Below are 20,122 nucleotides of genomic sequence, written 5' to 3'. Positions count from 1 at the left end.
GTTTTCCCTAATCCTACCGACTAAGGACCTTTCATGTCCCCTCCTTGCTGCTCTTAGCTCTCTCTTCAGGTCCTTCCTGGCTACCCTATAACTCTCAATCGCCCCAATTGAACCTTCACGTCTCATCTTGAGATAGGCCGCCCTCTTCCATTTAACAAGGGATTCCAATTCCTTATTAAACCACGGCTCCCTCGCACGACCCTTTCCTCCCTGCCTGACAGGTACATAATTATCAAGGACACTCAATAGTTGCTCCTTGAACAAGCTCCACATATCATTTACACTCTTGCCTTGGAGTCTACTTTTCCAAGCCACACATCCTAAGTCATGCCTCACCGCATCATAATTTCCCTGACCCCAGCTATAACTCTTGCCCTGTAGTACACACTTATCCCTCTCCATCACGAGAGTAAAAATCACCGAATTATGGTCGCTATCCCCAAAGTGCTCACCTACCTCTAATTCTAACACCTGGCCTGGTTCGTTACCCAGAACCAAATCCAGTATGGCCTCACCTCTTGTTGGCCTGTCTACATATTGTGTGAGGAAACTCTCCTGCACACATTGAACAAACACTGACCCATCTAACGAACTTGAGCTATAGCTTTCCCAATCAATATCAGGAAAGTTAAAGTCCCCCATAACAACCACCCTATTACTGTCACTCATCTCCTGAATCACCTTCCCTATCCTTTCTTCAATTTGTGGAGTTCTGGTTTGAATACCAAGAATTCCCGTGCCTGTCTCTGTTTAGCCTGTCCCAGGATGGATGTGTTGTCCCAGTCGAACTGGTGTCCCTCTTCGTCTGTGTGTCAGGATACTAATGATAGTGGGTCATGTCTTTTGCTGGCTAGTTGGGGTTCGTGGATGCTGGTGGCTAGTTTCCTGCCCGTCTGTCTGATGTAGCGTTTATTATAGTCCTTGCAGGATATTTTATGTACAGGGTCCTTTAGAGTTACCTGTCATAGAGTTACTACCTCAGTTCAGGTTCCACTCTGGGTCAGCATGTCTATATCTGAATGTTTTATTTTAACGTGCACTCCACTGGGCCCTACCACCCTTTTGGAGAATGCATTTCTCCTGGACACCCCGCTACCCTTCCCACTAATTATTTTAATACCGTGGGCCCTGCTATATACCTTTTCTGCCCATGGCAATAGAATGCTGCCTAATCCAGCCCCCAAGAAAAACCAATGCCCGCACGTAAGGGGCACTAATTGATCATCCCAAATAAGTCTCGTTGCACCACACAAAACCGCGGTGGGGAATGAACGTGACTGATGAAATGTCGCGTTGGTTTGGGAGTTGTAACACAGGGCCACAGGCCACCGAGAGAGTTGGCAGGCTGCAGGAAGTAGCTTCTGCCTGTAATGGGGAACTCCTGACCCAGCATTCACAGCGGCAGCTCAAGTGCTCGCTCTTCGGGGCTGAAGGATTTCAAGGCTCAGTCCCAGGGATAGAGGGGTTTCGTGGCTGCTGTGGATGCTGGGTAAAGGAGCCACCATTGGACAACAGCAGAGCTGGGTTCAGGGCAATGCTACAACCCAACTCTGCTGCTACCTAAGGCATTGACGATCTGACTGACCTTTCAGCAGACGCCTTGCAGCCAATGGGGTGGGTCCCTTGGTCAGTACAGACTCATCATGCGGAGGCGGACTGTGCGACAGCAATGGGACGGTGATATCCACCAAACAGAAACTAGAATCAGAAGCATTTCAAGTGAAAGCTAAAAAGAAGGAATGTTGCAAGGAGATGCAGATGTAGCTCACCCAGTTTCATAGAAAATAAGAGCTTAAGTAGGCCACTCAGCCCATCAAGGCTGTTCCAACATTAAACTAGATCATGGCTGATCTTCTGCCTCAATTCCACCTTCCTGCATTACCCCTGTAGCCTTAATGATCCTTCATTCCTGGATTTTCAGTGACATTTACTGCTTTTCATCATTTATATAAATGATTTGGATGTGAACGTAGGAGATATAGTTAGTAAGTTTGCAGGTGACTTCAAAATTGGATGTGTAGTGGACAGTGAAGTAGGTTACCTCAGAGTAAAACGGTATCCTGATCGGATGGGCCAATGGGCTGAGAAGTGGCAGATGGAGTTTAGATAAGATAAATGCGAGGTGCTGCATTTTGGGAAAGCAAATCATAGCAGGACTTATACACTTAATGGTAAGGTCCTAGGGAGTGTTGCTGAACAAAGAGACCTTGGAGTGCAGGTTCGTAGCTCCTTGAAAGTGGAGTCGCAGGTAGATAGGATAGTGAAGAAGGCGTTTGGTATGCTTTCCTTTATTGGTCGGAGTATTGAGTATAGAAGTTGGGAGGTCATGTTGCAGCTGTACAGGACATTGGTTAGGCCACTGTTGGAATATTGCGTGCAATTCCGGTCTCCTTCCTGTCGAAAGTCTGTCGTGAAACTTGAAAGGGTTCAGAAAAGATTTACAAGGATGTTGCCAGGATTGGAGGATCTGAGCTACAGGGAGAGGCTGAACAGTCTGGGGGCTGTTTTCCCTGGAGTATTGGAGGCTGAGGGGTGACCTTATAGAGGTTTACAAAATTATAAGGGTAAATAGACAAGATCTTTTCCCTGGGATGGGGGAGTGCAGACCTAGAGGGCAGAGGTTTAGGGTGAGAGGGGAAAGATATAAAAGGGACCTAAGGGCTAACGTTTTCATGCAGAGAGTGATGCTGCTAGAAAGAGCTGCCAGAGGATGTGGTGGAGGCTGGTACAATTGTGACATTTAAAAGGCATTTGGATGGGTATACGAATAGGAAGGGTTTGGAGGGACATGGGCCAAATGCTGGCAAATGAGACTAGATTAGATTAGGATGTCTGGTTGGCATGGACGAGTTGGTCTGAAGGGTCTGTTTCTGTGCTCTGCGTCTCAATAACTCTATGTACACCGGCAAGCCTCTCCAGTGTCCTTTATGGCCCACTTACCCTCATCTCTCCTGCCTCCAGCCAGACCACTGTGCCACTTGCTTCCCACGCTGTCCCTCGCGCACTCTCTCGCTCTTGTTCTCGCGCTCTCTCTCGCTTGTTCTTGTTCACGTTCTCGGTTCCTCATGCGCTCCTGCTCTGTCTCTTGCGCACGCTCTCGCTCTCTCTTGCACTGTCTCTTATATATACATATGCCCTCTTCTCTCTCTCTCCCACCACTGAATCTCTTCCTCCTCCCCTCTTCCTCCTCCCCTCTTCCTCCTCCCCTCTTCCTCCTCCCCTCTTCCTCCTCCCCTCTTTCTCCTCCCCTCTTTCTCCTCCCCTCTTTCTCCTCCCCTCTTCCTCCTCCCCTCTTCCTCCTCCCCTCTTCCTCCTCCCCTCTTCCTCCTCCCCTCTTCCTCCTCCCCTCTTCCTCCTCCCCTCTTCCTCCTCCCCTCTTCCTCCTCCCCTCTTCCTCCTCCCCTCTTCCTCCTCCCCTCTTCCTCCTCCCCTCTTCCTCCTCCCCTCTTCCTCCTCCCCTCTTCCTCCTCCCCTCTTCCTCCTCCCCTCTTCCTCCTCCCCTCTTCCTCCTCCCCTCTTCCTCCTCCCCTCTTCCTCCTCCCCTCTTCCTCCTCCCCTCTTCCTCCTCCCCTCTTCCTCCTCCTCCCCTCTTCCTCCTCCTCCCCTCTTCCTCCTCCTCCCCTCTTCCTCCTCCTCCCCTCTTCCTCCTCCTCCCCTCTTCCTCCTCCCCTCTTCCTCCTCCCCTCTTCCTCCTCCCCTCTTCCTCCTCCCCTCTTCCTCCTCCCCTCTTCCTCCTCCCCTCTTCCTCCTCCCCTCTTCCTCCTCCCCTCTTCCTCCTCCCCTCTTCCTCCTCCCCTCTTCCTCCTCCCCTCTTCCTCCTCCCCTCTTCCTCCTCCCCTCTTCCTCCTCCCCTCTTCCTCCTCCCCTCTTCCTCCTCCCCTCTTCCTCCTCCCCTCTTCCTCCTCCCCTCTTCCTCCTCCCCTCTTCCTCCTCCCCTCTTCCTCCTCCCCTCTTCCTCCTCCCCTCTTCCTCCTCCCCTCTTCCTCCTCCCCTCTTCCTCCTCCCCTCTTCCTCCTCCCCTCTTCCTCCTCCCCTCTTCCTCCTCCCCTCTTCCTCCTCCCCTCTTCCTCCTCCCCTCTTCCTCCTCCCCTCTTCCTCCTCCCTCTTCCTCCCTGCCTTCTCCATCTCTCTGTCTTTGCCCTCTACCACCCCAGGAATCCCCATGCGAGGATTTCACTGTAACTTTGGTTTGAAGACACCGAGTGGGTGGTGATTCGGTCCGGGTAGGTGAGGGAGGGGCCTGTGATAGGGTTGGGTTTTCGCTGTGGGGACTGCGAGTTAAAACTCTGTATGGTTTTCTCAGGGCTGACATTGCACATCTGATCCTCTACCACCTCAGCACCTGCTGCAGGAAGAAGTACTTTGACTTTGAGGGTGAGATCTTGGCATTTGCCAACGAAAACTGGGACAACCTGCTGCTTGGTGAGGTGCGTGTGTGACAGGTCTTCGGGGGTTAGTGCGTGAAAGGGGCGGGCGTATAGAGAGAGATGGGCAACTTCCCAATTGTCAGTCGCCACGGGGCGATTGTGACAATGTTAGGAATAGCAATTGGCCATTTGGCCCTTCAAGCCCATTGGTGACTATCATGGCTGATCATCCAACTCTGCACCCTATTCCCGTTTTCTCCTCACGTCCTTTAATCTGTTACGATCCAAGAGCTGTGTCTAACTCCTCCTGGAAAACATAGTGTTTTGGACTCAACTATTCTGCAGCAGGGAACTCCACAGGCTTCCCACTCTCTGGGAGAAGCCATTTCTCCTCCTCCTCACTTCCTCAGTAGCCTACCCCCATGTTCTTAAACTGTGACCCTTCCAGGTCTGGACCTCCCTGCCAATTGGGAATATCCTTCCTGCATTTTCCCTTCGAATTTTACAGCCGTTGACAAGATGTCCCCATCCCATTTGTCTGAACTCCAGTGAACGTCAACCTGACCAATCCAATCTCTCTTTGTATGTCAGTCCTGCTATCCCAGAATTCAGTTTGGTAGACTACATTTGCACTCCTTCCCTGGTCAGAACATGCTTCCTCCGATGTGGTCTCACCAAGGCCCTGTGCAATCGCATCAGTTGTGATGGGAATCGGAGAGTCAAATCATCGTGAACGCCTGGACTGTTGACCGTAGAATAGAATAGAATTACCTCTCACTAATGCACCTAACCTACACGTCCCTGAACACTATGGCCAATTCACCCTAACCTGCATATCTTTGGACTGTGGGAGGAAACCCACGCAGACACGGGGAGAGTGTGCAAACTCCACACAGACAGTCACCCGAGGCTGGATTCGAACCCGGGTCCCTGTCACTGAGGCAGCAGGGCTAACCACTGAGCCACCGTGCCGCCATGTTTTTCAGAACCTTCCTTTATCCCACTGCATGTTTTATTTTTCTGGGGCGGGGGAGTGGTGGTGGTTGGGGCAGCTATCATCACTTCTATTTTCAGGGTGAGAATTCCAATGGGATTGTTGTAAGAGTGTCGGATGGGGTGAAATTCCAGCCATTTTCCTCCGATCCGGGTCAGTTTTCCGACAGGCAAGGTGGAAGCTGGGGAGATGGTGGTCGGGGGTCTGACGCTGTGCAGGTGAGGGTGTGAACTGGGCAGCGGGCACAGTGTAAATTGGGCGGATCAAATTTGGAATTGAAAGCAGGCCTCCATCATGGTGACCTCGATTGTCGTAGAAATCTGTGCGATTCGTTAATCTCTCCCCCCCCGCCTCCCCCACTTTACTTCCACTGGACCTTGTTTGTAGAGTTGGAAATCTACTGTCCTGACCCGGCCTGGCCTAGTGTGACAGGGATGGGCGGCAAAGGACAGCTTTGCTTGTGGTCCTTGCGTTCCCCGTGAAAGGATTTAGATTTATTGTCATGTAGGTATGAAAAGAAACACAGTGAAAAGTGTTTCATTGCATGTTATGCTCAAAGTGTCGCTACGCTCTGGCGCCATCTTGAAATGTTGAACACAATGCAAGACATTATTGCATTCAGGTTCGTCTTTCTGACTTCATCTGGTCCCTTCTCTGGTTGCCGGAGGTCATTGAAATGGGGTCTCGGTTATGGGCGTCTCCTGCCCACCGACCGACCGCCCCGTTCGAGCTGGGGCCTGGGGATGGTCGGACCCTGTCCCTCCTGTTCTCCATCCCCTGCTTCTTAGTCGCTGCCTCCAGCCATCGATCATTGGGGTCCACCTCTGTCCCCTATTGCCGACCCTACGGCTCTCTCAGGTGGCCCGGGCCTAGCCGTGGACCCGGAGCCTGCAAGTCAGGCTGGCGGGGAGACAGGCCCGGGGAGTCTGCTCCTCACTTGCCGGGAGACCCCCGGGATATGGGGGTGGTGCCGGCTATGGCGGTGGCTGGTTGGATTCCGAACACGTGACCTCAGTGTTACCGCCCCGATGTCACAGACACCGCACCAGAGCACCCCTTCCCTTAACCCTCTCCAAAGTCCTGGGCCGCCATCTCCTGGAATAACCCCCTGTGGCAGGAGGAAATGGAGAATTCTTCTCTTTTGTTCGTTGGCGGGATGAGGGGGGGGGGGGGGCGTCACTGGCTTGGCCAGTTTTTATTGCCCATCCCTAATTACCCAGAGGACTCTTAAGAGTCAACCACATTGCTGCGGTTCAGAAGTCACTTGTAGGCCAGACCAGGTAAGGACAGAAGACTTTCCTTCCCTAAAAGGCATTAGTGAACCAGGTGGGCTTTTCTGATAATTGCCAACGGATTCACAGTCACCATTAGACTGTTAATTCCAGATTCTTATTGAATTCAACTGCAATGATCTCGTGCTCTCTCTCTCGTGCGCATGGTGACTCGGTCTCTGCCTCTTGGTTGTGGTTCCTTGGCGTGAACTCTGCCTGGATGATTTAGCAGCTGCACTTTGCTCTTGTCTGGCCTGTTTAACCTCACATGTTGTCTCCCATTGGCTAGCTTTCCAGTGCCTCCCAGTCGGAACGCTACAAGCAGATCCTCAACGCCCTGAACAGCCATAGGAGCAGGTCAGTGACTGGTCCTTTGGAAATCTTCAGCATTTGTGTGTTGGTGAGTTCCACTCCAGAAATGTATACCCCTCTGGTACTGCTGGGATTGCACTGGGAATGTCAGCCTCCCAGCCCACGTTTATCCTCTCTGTAAGATCCTAACATATCGGAGTAGCAACATGGAACATTCAGCGGCCATTCGGCCCCTTGAGTTTGCTCTGCTATCTGATCAGATCGCCGCTGGTCTAGTTATGGCGTTAACTTTGTTTACCTGCCTGTCTGCCCCATTCCCTTTAATTCCCTTGAAGAACAAAAGCCTCTCACTCCGTGTTGAATCAATTTAATGCCACTGCTGCCTTGGGAAGAGAGATTTTCCTCAGCCCCCACCTGATTTGGGAGACCATCTTGTGCACCCACTGCTGCAGGGTAAGGCAGACTCGGTCTTCACACAGGCACTTGCATTGTGTGTATAGGGGAGGAGTATGACGTGTCTCTTTGCTGGGTGGGAGTGATTTCTTCCTTCTATTGATCACCTCCTCTCTCACTTAGTTAATATTTTTTCATTGCTTCCCCCACTCCCATACTTTCTGTATTCTCCCAACGATTTCTCATTAACCCCTTCCTGTGTGTTCTCGCTAGCTCACTCCGCTTGCTCACTTCCTATTTCTCTCATGCTCTCTCTCTCTCCCCTTTGTCTCTTATTCACTCTCACTATCTTCTCTCTCTTTCTCTTTTTTTTTCTTTCTCTCCATCATCTTTCGTTATCTCTCCTAACTCTACCAATTTGGTCATTCTCTGTCTGTCTCTCTCTGTCTGTCTCTCTCTGTCTCTCTCTCTCTGTCTCTCTCTCTCTGTCTCTCTCTCTCTGTCTCTCTCTCTCTGTCTCTCTCTCTCTGTCTCTCTCTCTCTGTCTCTCTCTCTCTGTCTCTCTCTCTGTCTCTCTCTCTGTCTGTCTCTCTGTCTGTCTCTGTCGGTCTCTCTCTCTCTCTGTCGGTCTCTCTCTCTCTCTGTCGGTCTCTCTCTCTCTCTGTCGGTCTCTCTCTCTCTCTCTGTCGGTCTCTCTCTCTCTCTCTGTCTCTCTCTCTCTCTCTCTCTGTCTCTCTCTCTCTCTCTCTCTCTGTCTCTCTCTCTCTGTCTCTGTCTCTCTCTGTCTCTCTCTCTCTGTCTGTCTGTCTCTCTCTCTCTGTCTGTCTGTCTCTCTCTCTCTCTGTCTCTCTCTGTCTGTCTGTCTCTCTCTCTGTCTGTCTGTCTCTCTCTCTGTCTGTCTGTCTCTCTCTGTCTGTCTGTCCGTCTCTCTCTCTCTCTGCCTCTCTCTCTCTCTCTCTCTCTCTCTCTCTGTCTCTCTCTCTCTGTCTGTCTGTCTGTCTCTCTGTCTCTCTCTCTCTGTCTGTCTGTCTGTCTCTCTCTCTCTGTCCGTCTCTCTCTCTCCCTCTGTGTCTGTTTCTCTGCCTCTCTCTCTCTCTCTGCCTCTCTGCCTCTCTCTCTCTGCCTCTCTCTCTCTCTCTGTCTCTCTCTCTCTCTGTCTCTCTATCTATCTCTGTCTCTCTCGCTCTGTCTCTCTCGCTCTGTCTCTCTCGCTCTGTCTCTCTCGCTCTGTCTCTCTCGCTCTGTCTCTCTCGCTCTGTCTCTCTCGCTCTGTCTCTCTCGCTCTGTCTCTGTCTGTCTCTCTGCCTGTCTGTGTCTCTTGCTCTGTCTCTTGCTCTGGCTCTGGCCCTCTCTCTGTCTCTCTTCACAAACTGCTCCCCCATCCCAGAAAACATTTTTAGTCTTGTTCTATTTCCTGTGTGTGTGAGAGAGAGAGAGAGAGAGTGTGTGTGTATGTGTGTGAGAGAGAGAGAGAGAGAGAGTGTGTGTGTATGTGAGAGAGAGAAAGAGAGAGACCCTGTCTCTTCCTTTTGTACAACTTACACCCACACTCTGTCTCGCTGTCTCTTTCTCTCTATGTCTCTTCAGATTTGTGTCTGGAAAGGAGATCAAGAAGAAGAAGTGTATCTTTGGCCTACAGGAGCGGGTGCCACCTCAGCCCCCGCCTGCTGCCACCCTGTGTGCCATTGCAGACCAGCTGATGGAATCCTCTGCCAGCTCACCTCCCAAAAGGTCAGTGTTGGCCGGGCCAGAGAGACAGCACCCCACGCCCCGCACTGGCAGAGCGCTTGTGCCAATATAGAGTCGCTGCGAACTGGGGTACTGTGAGTACAACAAGATGTTTGTGTGGAAAATGCCTTTCCAGTTCCACTTTGATCCATCCTGAAGATCGATACCGCTATTAAATTACTCCTGCATCATTTCAGTGCAAACATATACTTGCTTTATTAATTATTCCCAAGCCTGTTGGAGTCGGGTATTATAGAAGATGGAATGAAAAGTGCCGTTTGACCATTGAGCACGTTGGTCGCTTGGATGCCCTGATCCAAATGCACATTTGGAACATTATCAAATGATCAGAAATGAAGTATGTTCTGATACAAGCTAAGGGGGATTATAACACATTAACCCTAGGAATGTTATTGCCCTCAGACAGTGGTCTTTCCCCACTGCCCCTTGGCAGCAGCTGCCCCAAGCTTTAGTGCATTCCTCAGCACGTAGTCCTGAACCGTGGGACGTGCCAGTCTGCAACACCCGGTCGGGGTCAGCTCCTTGCTCTGGAAGATCAGTAAGTCCTGACCCTGCTGTTCATCATGAAGCTGAGGTTGAAGCTGGGAGGCAAGGCTGAGGGTCATGGGGAGCCTGACACTACTGTCCTGTGCCCACCATACAGGTTTAGGTGCTGTTACTTTGGGAAGGTGAGACCCTGAAAAGGTTTGGTGTTGTTTGTACCCGGTCCAGGTCTGAGCTTGACGGAGTGAAGAAGGTGAAGGCCAAGAGGCGTCCTTCCCAGAGGGAGCCCCAGGATCTGTATGAGCTGAAGACCAGGCAGGCACGCCGTCTGCTACAGAAAGCCATCAGCCAGGTGAGCTCCCAGAGAATGGGACAGGGACTCTGTGGGGGAGTGTCTGTGTGTCAATGTCTATGGGAGTGTGTGTGTGCATGTGTGTCTCTCTCTCTCTCTCTCTGTAGGAGAGTCTGACCCTTTCTCTGTAGGAGTGTCTGTCTGTGTGTGTGTGTGCGTGTGTTTGTAGGAGTGTCTGTGTGTGTGTGTGGGGAGGGGTGAGGGTGTCTGTACGTGCACGTCAGTGTGTGTGTGTCTCAGTGTCACGGTGGCAGGATGGAGCTGTTTCGGGGGCACGGTATTCGGCCGTAAACATCAACCCCCTCCCCCCCTCCCCCACCAAACCACCATTCCCTCCAGCTCCAGCACCATCCCCTGCACCAGCGTTGTGTCTCTGTTTGTGATTGCCCTGGAACAGAGTGGGGTGAGCTGTTGCCTTGAACCGCTCCCTCCATGTGGTAAATAAGTAGAAGGTGAGACCATTCAGTTGGTGGCAAAGCACTCTTCTCCCCCCCCCCCCCCCCCCCCCCCCCCCCAAACACCAAACCCTCCATCCCTCCCACAATCCCGGCTCTGAGTTGATGGCAGCAGCGGAAATGTGGGTCTTCCTGGCAATTGATGCGAGACTGGCTGGCTGACGGAGTGTTCCATTCTCCTTTTTTTGAGAAGATCTGGAAATTTTTTCTTCCCTTTTGTTTCTGTTACTTTTATTTCTCCTGTTGTCCTTTTGTTAAATTCTGCTTTTGTAACCCATGACTGCACCAGCGAGTGGTGATCCTGTCCCCTTTTCACTGCACCCTTGTATTCCTAGACTTGAGGGCACGTACCAATAAAATCTCTGGGATTCTGGCTGATCTGTAACTTGCCCAGTTCCACTTCATGTCCCTCGGTCCCCTTTGCCAACAACAGGATAAAAAAATCAGTTGATGTTTGTCTTGAAAACTTTAGGTGGCTCAGTGGTTGGCACTGACAGCGCCAGGGTCCCAGGTTCGATTCCAGCCTCGGGCGACTTCTGTGTGGAGTTTGCACATTCTCCCCGTGTCTGTGTGGGTTTCCTCCGGGTGCTCCGGTTTCAACCCACAATCCAAAGATGTGCAAATCAGGGTGGATTGGCCACGCTAAAATACCCCATAGTGTTTAAGGATGTGCAGCCTAAGTGGGTTAGCCATGGGAAATGTGGGATAACAGGGGTAATGTAGGGGGGGGGGGTGGGGGGAATGGGTCTGGGTAGGATGCTGTTCAGAGGGTTGCTATGGACTCAATGGGCCGAATGGTCTGCTTTCACACTGGGGATTCTATGAAGAAGTCAGCCTCTGTAGCCATTGATTGGAGAGCGTTCCACGTTTCCCTCCCTGTCCATTCCAGGTGTGGTTTCCTGTGTTCACTCTGACTCTCTGGGAATGGTGTCTGGCTTGAGGGAGTGACCGATGCGTGTTGTGGTGGGAGTGGGAGTCACCACAGACTGAGCTCGGTTTGGACTCCCTCCAGCCTCCGGAACGTGTCTTTGTCCAGGGTTCAGAGGCTGGGCTCTGGGAGGGTGTTGGAGATCAGGGGGGGGAGGTGACAGTCAGTGTTCTTTGTGCCTGCAGAACGTGGTCGCGAGCCCCTCCAGCCTCAGCCAGTCTTACCAAGGCTGCCGAGGCAGTGCCAACACGTGTGCCATCAGGGAGAGTACCGAGAGGTAGGTGCACCGTCTAATATCTTTACATTTCACTGATGATCGAGGAATCTTACTCCCTCCAGACGTTTCTCCTCATCATGTTGGGTTTCGGCCAATGGGCTTTGTGTGCCCCAATGAGGGAGTACTGTTAGAGGCCAACGAGCACGTTCCATTGGACTCTGAGAGACACGGGTGGAGCCCTTGGATTGGTGCAAATGAGCCACAAGGTCTGACGTTGACATTAAACAGAACGTCTCTGCAGGAGTTTCTCAGGGTAGCTGCTTCAACCATGGCCTCCCCTCCATCCTAAGTGGGGATGTTCGCCAATGATTGCACAATGCTCAGCACCATTCATGACTTCTCAGATACTGAAGCAGTCCACATCCAAGTGCAACAAGATCTGGGCAATATCCCCAGCTGGGGCTGTCAAATGGCAAGTAATAAATGTGCTGGGGAATGACCACCAGGAGGAGACCAATCTAACCATTACCCCTTGACATTCAGTGGCGTTACCATCACTGACTCCCACATACTGGGGGTTCTCATTGACCAGAACTGGACTCACTATTTAAACACTGTCCAAGATCAGGTCAATGGTTGAGAAGCTCAGTGGTTGAGAGCTCTGCAGTGAGTAACTCACCTCTTGACTCCCCAAAGTCTGTCCACCACATACAAGGCACAATTCAAGCGTGTGAGAGTTGTATTCCACACTTGCCCTGGATGAGTGCAGCTCCAACAACACTCGAGGAGCTCAACACCATCCAGGACAAAGCAGCCCCCGCTTGATCCACAAGCATCCACTCCCCCCACCACTGACGCTCAGTAGCAGCAGCAGTGCGTATTATAGGAATTCACCAAAGATCCTCAGACAGCACCTTCCAAATCCACGACCACTTCCATCTAGAAGGACAAGGGCAGCAGGTACATGGGAATACCAGCACCTTCAAGTTCCCCTCCAAGCCACTCACCATCCTGACCTGAAAATATCTCAGCATTCCTTCACTGTCGCTGGGTCAAAATCCACGAATTCCCTCCTTTGTCACATTGTCCGTGGACACAGCAGTTCAAGAAGACAGCTGACCACCACCTTGTCAAGGGCAAATAGGGACGGGAGGTAAATGCTGATGACCCCTTAAGCAAATACATTCGTAGCACTATATTACCAGGCAGTGACCATCACCAACCAGACAGCTTTCCCTGGATTGACCCGCATTGGCAAATCTCGCACTGCGTTCCCGGCTGTAAAGGTCATGGTGATCAGTATTAACCAGAACCGAACCACAGTATCAATATGGTGACTGCAGCAGCTGGGAATTCCTGGGCGTGTAACTCACCTCCTGAACACCTCGCCCCCGCCAAAACCTGTCCTCCTATTGCAAGGTATAAGTCGAGAGGGTGATATCTGCGTACAGCAGATTCCCGTGAGCTGGAGTGAGCGGTTATTGTGCGTTAAGTACCACCAGTTGGATAATTGGCCCACAGCGGGGAGGACAGCCCCTCACTCGGCTTAGGGGTAGCGGCTGTGACGTTGGTTTCTGGCTGTTTCCCCACCACACTTCCCCGGCCTGGTGGGAAGGTGGTGGAGAAACATCCTGGGCTTCACCCACCCCTGGGCTACTGCGGGGATTAAGGGTGGGGGTGTGCTGCAGGGTGAGGGGCTGGCTGGGATAGCCTGGTGTCAGGCCCCCATTCAGGTTGCCCTGTTGCGCCCGAATGACAGAAAACAGGGGCAGGCCATTCGGCCCTTCACGGCAGCTCTGCCGTTCAATAGGGTCACGGTTAGTCATTGAACTGAGTCCCCTGTTCCCACCGTCTCCCCCCTTACCCTTTGAACCCTTTAGCCCTAAGAACGATATCCAACTCCTTCTTGAAAGCATTCAATGCTTTGGCCTCCATGCTTTGTGTGGTAGGAATTCCACAGGCTTGCCCACTAACTGGGTAAAGACATTTCTCCCCATCTCTGTTGTCAATGGGCTGCCCCGTATCCTTAGACTTCTGACCCTCTGGGTCTGTAAGTTGAAATAGTGGAATGACCCAGCCTCGCTATCTGTGCCATTATCAGACCGTCTTCTGTGTCACCATTTCCTGTCTCCTTTTCCTGCCCAGCACCCTGTTTGCTGCTCATCTTTCATATATCGCACCTTGCACAGCTCAGTGGACAGGACTGTCCCCTCCAAACCAGGGAAGGTCTCAAGTCCCACTCCAGGGATGTGAGCACGTGATTCAAGGCCAGCGCTCCAGTGCAGTGCCCTGAGGGAGTGTGTCTCACAGCCAGACTCACATTTGGCCTCACCCACGCTCTTGGTGTGATACCCCGCGGCATTGTTTTGGAATTTTGCCCGCTTCCATCTCCCAACCGCCCCTCCACCACACCTCGAGCAACAGCCCCTGGGAGTAAATATATCACAATACCTGGTCCATTTCACCCATCCTGTTGGCGCTAGTGCCTTGGGCCCATGGCCCACTCAGACTCCATGGCTCTCTGTCCGTCACCATGGCCCTGAAGATGCGATCCTCTCTCCCTGTGACCATAATTTGTTTCTGAAACTTAGAGCTGGGACATCAGGCAGAGGAAGAGGCGATTTGGCCCATCGAAGCAATGCTAACAGCCATTTCGATTACAGCACCCCGTGTACAAATATGACATTTGTGATTGCAGTATAATGGCTCAATGACCTTTTTTGTCTCTCTCTCTTTACCCCTCTCTCTCTTCTCTTTTTTTTTCTCTCTCTCTCTCTATACCCCTTCCTCTATAACTGTCTCTTTTTTTCTCTACCTCTCTTCTTGTCTCTCTCTCTCTCTCTGTCTGTCTCTCTCTCTATCTCCCCTGTCTCTCTACCTCCCTCCCTCCCTCCCTCTCTTTCTCTCTCTCTCTCTCTATACCTCTCTCTACCTCCCTCCCTCTCTCTCTCTCTCTACACCTCTCTACCTCTTTCTCTCTCTCTCTCTCTGCCTCTGTGTCTTTCTCCCTCCCCTCTCTCTCTCTCTCTCTCTCCCTCCCCTCCTCTCTCTCTCTCCCTCTTCTCCTCTCTCTCTCCCTCTCCCCTCCTCTCTCTCTCTCCCTCCCCTCCTCTCTCTCTCCTCCTCCCCTCCTCTCTCTCTCTCCTTCCCCTCCTCTCTCTCTCTCCCCTCCTCTCTCTCTCTCCCTCCCCTCCTCTCTCTCTCTCCCTCCCCTCCTCTCTCTCTCTCTCCCCCCCTCCTCTCTCTCTCCCTCCCCTCCTCTCTCTCTCCCTCCCCTCCTCTCTCTCTCCCTCCCCTCCTCTCTCTCTCTCTCTCTCTCTCCCCTCCTCTCTCTCTCCCCTCCTCTCTCTCTCTCTCTCTCTCCCTCCCCTCCTCTCTCTCTCTCTCTCTCTCCCTCCCCTCCTCTCTCTCTCTCTCCCCTCCTCTCTCTCTCTCTCCCTCCCCTCCTCTCTCTCTCTCTCTCCCTCCCCTCCTCTCTCTCTCTCCCTCCCCTCCTCTCTCTCTCTCCCTCCCCTCCTCTCTCTCTCTCCCTCCCCTCCTCTCTCTCTCTCCCTCCCCTCCTCTCTCTCTCTCTCTCTCTCTCTCTCTCTCTCCCTCCCCTCCTCTCTCTCTCTCTCCCCTCCTCTCTCTCTCTCTCCCTCCCCTCCTCTCTCTCTCTCTCCCTCCCCTCCTCTCTCTCTCTCTCCCTCCCCTCCTCTCTCTCTCTCACTCTCTCTCCCTCCCCTCCTCTCTCTCTCTCTCCCTCCCCTCCTCTCTCTCTCTTTTCCCTCGGTAGGACGCCTCCAAAGATGATGTATGCATCGATCCAGCCGTCCTCGAATGCAGTACGCAATCTGGAGTCCTCGTCCTCGTCCTCCTCCTTCGAGTATGGGTAAGAGACCCTCAATGATGTTCCACACAACCCCATCACCACCACCACAACCCCCCCTTCCCTCCCCCTAGAGCAGCTCAAGTCAGGAGCCATTCACCAGGCAAAGAGCCATTCAAACCTGGAAGGAGACTAGTGAAGGAAGCCATTCAGCCCAACACAGGTAGCCTTGGATTATTCCCCCATGTCCATCAATCTCACCCTGTGTCAGCATCCTCCCATGCTTCAAACGTTAACCAATTTAATCTCAAAAACATCAGTAATGTCCGTCAATAACTTCTGCCTCAACTCTCCCCAGGCCAAGTGTTCCACATTATTTCTACCTGTGTAGCATCATGGGAGTCACCGGCTGTAACTCTCCTGTATATATTAAGTAAGCACACACTGTATTAAAGTGTGCCTGCATATAGTTTATATCTCACACTGAATGTCACAGGGATGGAGCATACAGTATGTTGCAAAGTTGTAAAACTCCTGTGCATGTTTAAGACAGCGGGTCTATATATAAACACATGCAACCCAACTGTGTATTTATCTAAACACACTTTTTGTACCAAGGGTATGTGCATGTAAACATTTTAGAACATGCTTTGTTACAGAGTTATATCACCCATTGTGTGATTAAAGGGCATATCACTCATGTAGCTGTTACATAATATGCTGTTACATGATATAACCCAAACATACAAAATAGAAACAGTAGTAGATTATTCAGCCTGTTGAGCTTACTCTCCCAATCAACAAGATCGTGGCTGACTTGTTTGTGTTTTGAATTCCATGTTCCCATCTACTCTCGATTAATCTTTGCCGCCACCCCCCCCCCCCCCGCCCCCCGCCTAAGAATCTATCTATCTCCGTCCTCAAAAATAGTCAATGACACCCCCCCCCCCCCCATCAATTCCTCCACCTGAGGCAGTATTCCAAAGTCTCTTGAGAGAAAAAAGAATTCTCTTCCCCCTTGTCCTGAAAATGTGATCCCTAATTTGAAAACAGGTGCTCCGTAGTTCCGGAGTATCCCACAAGAGGGAGACATCCTTTCTACACCCATCTTCTCGAGATCATTCAGAATCTTCAATCAAGTCACCCTTCAATGTTCTAAACTCCAGTGTAAATAGGTCCAGTCTGTCCAACCTGCTCTGGTCTCCTTCCTATTGGAAGGATGTTGTGAAACTTGAAAGGGTTCAGAAAATATATTGCCAGGGTTGGAGGATTTGAGCCATAGGGAGAGGCTGAATAGGCTGGGGCTGTTTTCCCTGGAGCGTCGGAGGCTGAGGGGGTGACCTTATAGAGGTTTATAAAATTATGAGGGGCATGGATAGGATAAATAGGCAAAGTCTTTTCCCTGGGGTGGGGGAGTCCAGAACTAGAGGACATAGGTTTAGGGTGAGAGGGGAAAGGTATAAAAGGGACCTAAGGGGCAACTTTTTCGCACAGAGGGTGGTACGTGTATGGAATGAGCTGCCAGAGGAAGTGGTGGAGGCTGGTACAATTGCAACATTTAAAAGGCATGTGGATGGGTATATAAGGATCTGGAAACAATCATTATCAAGGAAGAGGTAATGTTGGCCGAACTAATGAAACTAAGGGTAGACAAGTCTCCTGACCCTGATGGAATGTATCCCAGAGTTCTGAACAAGATGACGGGAGAAATAGCAAATGCACTTGTGGTCATTTTCCAAAATTCACTGGTCACTGAGGCAGTTCTAGCAGATTGGAAAACAGCAAATGTGACGCCACTGTTTACAAAAGGAGGTAGACAAAAAATAGGGGATTACAGACCAGTTAGATTAACTTCTATAGTGGGGAAAATGCTTGAGTTGATTATCAAGGATGAAATAATAAGGCATCTAGATAGAAATTGTCTTGTTGGGCAGATGCAGCATGGGTTCATTGAGGGGCAGGTCATTTTTAACTAATCTACTGGAATTCTATGAAGACATTATGTGCACAGTGGACGATGAGGACCCAGTAGATGTGGTGTATCTAGATTTTCAAAAGGCATTTAACAAAGTGGCTCAGTGGTTAGTACTGCTGCCTCACAGCACCAGGGACCCGGGTTTGATTCCAGTCTCGGGTGACTATCTGTGTGGAGTTTGCATATTCTCACCCTGTCTGCATGGGTTTCCTCCGGGTTCTCCAGTTTCCTCCCACAGTCCAAAGATGTGCGGGTTAGGTGAATTGGTCATGCTAAATTACCCATAGAGTTAGGTGCGTTAGTTAGGAGGAATGGATCTGGGTGGGTTGCTCTTCGGAGGGTCAGTGTGGACTGGTTGGGCCGAAGGGCCTGTTTCCACACTGTAGGAAATCTAATCTAATCTAATCTGAAATAGGAAGGGTTTAGAGGGATATGGGCCGGGTGCTGGAAGGTGGGACTAGATCGGGTTGGGGTATCTGGTCGGCATGGACAAGTTGGACCGAAGGGTCTGTTTCCATGCTGTACATCTCTATGACTCTATCAGCTCTATGACTCAACACAACCGACAAATTTCAGCTGTCAATCCAGTAAACCATCCTCACAACCACCTCCAATTCTGGTATAATCCAGTCAAGTAATGCTTCCTATATGGTGTAACTTTCCTGCATATGATGTATGATGTACACTTTGACTTGCAAGGTGTAACCCTTCATGAAGGAAAACTCTAATGATAGCTTTTCAGGACAGATACAAGGGGCCCATATTTCGAGGGGAAATGCCAATTTGTCCTGCACAGGAGGTGGGTGCCAGGTGGCAAGTTGACCCCAATTGGTTGAGGTGTTGCCTTGTGAACTGACCCGAGGGGAAATTGTCCCCCAAGCTGGTGTTCAGTTGAAAGTGGCGCAATTCGTTGACGCGTTAAATTTGCTGACACCATCGTTTTAATTTAAAGCAAAAGCTTTGTGAATAACTGTTGCCTTGGTGCACTCGCCGGGGCAACATCTCAACCAATCAAAGTCCACTTGCCAACCAACCAGTACTCGTTTCCCATTCCGTATAAACGGTTTCCTTGGAAACTTGGTATTCTTGTGATTCTCTCCTGTTGAGTTCATGATTAAAAAAAAATCTCAGCTTACCATATCTGCATATCTTATACCACACTGTTACATTAAGGACACGTTAAGCAGTAACATTCCATCTGCTATATAGATGTGTGTATATCTCATCATGGGATGTGGACATTGGTGTGATGTTCCTAGTTGTCTTTGACCTAGGCTTTAACAAGGTCAGCTCACAGTTGACCTGTGGGTCTGAAGTCGCAAACAATTAATAGAAGCCCTACAGTGTGGGCACCGACCCTCCAAAGAACATCCCATATTGACTTGCCCCCTTTGCCCTATCCCTGTAACCCTGCATTTCTCATGGCTAACCTACCTGGCCTGCACAGCCCTGGACACTGTGGGTAATTTCCAATGGTCAGTCCACCTAACCTGCATATCTGTGGGCTGTGGGAGGAAACCGGAGCACCCGGAGGAAACCCACACAGACACAGGGGCAATGTGCTAACTCCACACAGACAATTGCATGAGAGTTGGATTGAACCTGGTGCCCTGGTGCTGTGAGGCAGCAGTGCTAACCACTGTAGACTTCCTTCCCTGAATGACATGAGCAAACTAGATAGATTTTTGCAACAGCCAGTGCTTGTTTCAGGGTCACCATCGCTCAACTAGTTTTAAATATTTGAAATTTTATTGATATTTCATTGTAGATCCACCACCATTAGCTATGATTTGGTAGGATTTGAACTGATAATTTTCCTCATGAAGCTTAGGTCTTTGGATTACGAGTCTTGTGACATTACCATGTAGTCATCTCCTCCTCCAGCAGGGGGCATTGACGGGCTGTCTCTATGCTGATAGACTCACCCTCACCCTCGTCCCCCATTCCCCAGGGTATTACCCGAGCTGGAGAGTTTGAATGCCTGGATAAACTGGGAGCAGAGGAGCCTGAAGGGGGGTGGAATTTAAATAGTCATAGAGAGGTACAGCATGGAAACAGACCCTTTGGTCCAACTCATCCATGCTAACCAGATATCTGAACCTAATCTCGTCCCATTTGCCAGCACTTGGCCCATATCCCACTAAACCCTTCCTATTCATGTACCCATCCAACTGCTTTTAAAATGCTGTAATTGTGCCAGCCTCCACCACTTCCTCTGGCAACTCATTCCATACACGTACCACCTTCTGCGGGAAAAAGTTGCCCCTTAGGTCCCTTTCATATCTTCTCCCCCTCACCCTAAACCAATGCCCTCTAGTTCTGTCCTCCCTCACCCCAGGGAAAAGCCCTTATCTATTTATCCTACCCACGCCCCTCATGATTTTATGAACCTCTATAAAGGTCACCCCTCAGCCTCTGACGCTCCAGGGAAAACAACCCCAGCCCGTTCAGCCTCTCCCCATAGCTCAAACCCTCCAACCCTGGCAACATCCTTGTAAATCTTTTCTGGACCCTTTCAAGGTTAATGTGCAAAGATTGAGGGGCCCGTGCAGGAAGGAGCATTTCCCCTTCCTATGTTTGCCCAACTAGTTTGCTCCTGTCCTTCTGGGGAGGAGGTCTGCCACCTTGACCCAGCCTGGCCCACATGTAGTGGCTCAGGGGTTAGCACTGCTGCCTCAGAGCGCTAGGGTTCAGTTCCACCCTCAGGGTGGGGTTTGCACGTTTTCAGGCAAGCGGCAGGAGGTTTAGGGTGGGGGGTTGGGGGCGGGGGGGAGGGGATGAGGAAAATGTTCACCACAATGAGATGGGAGAATGAGAG

The 20,122-nt window shown here is 51.0% G+C and overlaps 1 protein-coding gene across 4 annotated transcripts in view; it reads left to right on the top strand.

Moving 5' to 3' along the window:
* Nucleotides 1–20,122, top strand: part of LOC122541385 (PHD finger protein 1-like) — a 64,082-nt gene that overhangs the window by 42,723 nt on the left and 1,237 nt on the right. For all 4 annotated transcript variants that reach the window (XM_087979384.1, XM_087979381.1, XM_087979382.1 and 1 more), the window contains 6 exons: nucleotides 4,304–4,427; nucleotides 6,922–6,989; nucleotides 8,925–9,068; nucleotides 9,798–9,921; nucleotides 11,490–11,581; nucleotides 15,297–15,392. In XM_087979384.1, coding sequence (XP_087835510.1) covers nucleotides 4,304–4,427; nucleotides 6,922–6,989; nucleotides 8,925–9,068; nucleotides 9,798–9,921; nucleotides 11,490–11,581; nucleotides 15,297–15,392 — 648 coding nt within the window. The remainder of the gene's footprint in view (nucleotides 1–4,303; nucleotides 4,428–6,921; nucleotides 6,990–8,924; nucleotides 9,069–9,797; nucleotides 9,922–11,489; nucleotides 11,582–15,296; nucleotides 15,393–20,122) is intronic.

This window comes from Chiloscyllium plagiosum, unplaced genomic scaffold (assembly GCF_037043375.1).
Source record: "Chiloscyllium plagiosum isolate Xiang-an unplaced genomic scaffold, Cpla_swu_hap1 HiC_scaffold_35, whole genome shotgun sequence".
Taxonomy (NCBI): Eukaryota; Metazoa; Chordata; class Chondrichthyes; order Orectolobiformes; family Hemiscylliidae; genus Chiloscyllium; species Chiloscyllium plagiosum.
Note: the sequence above shows the minus strand (reverse complement) of the source record. Positions and strands in the feature narration are given on the sequence as shown.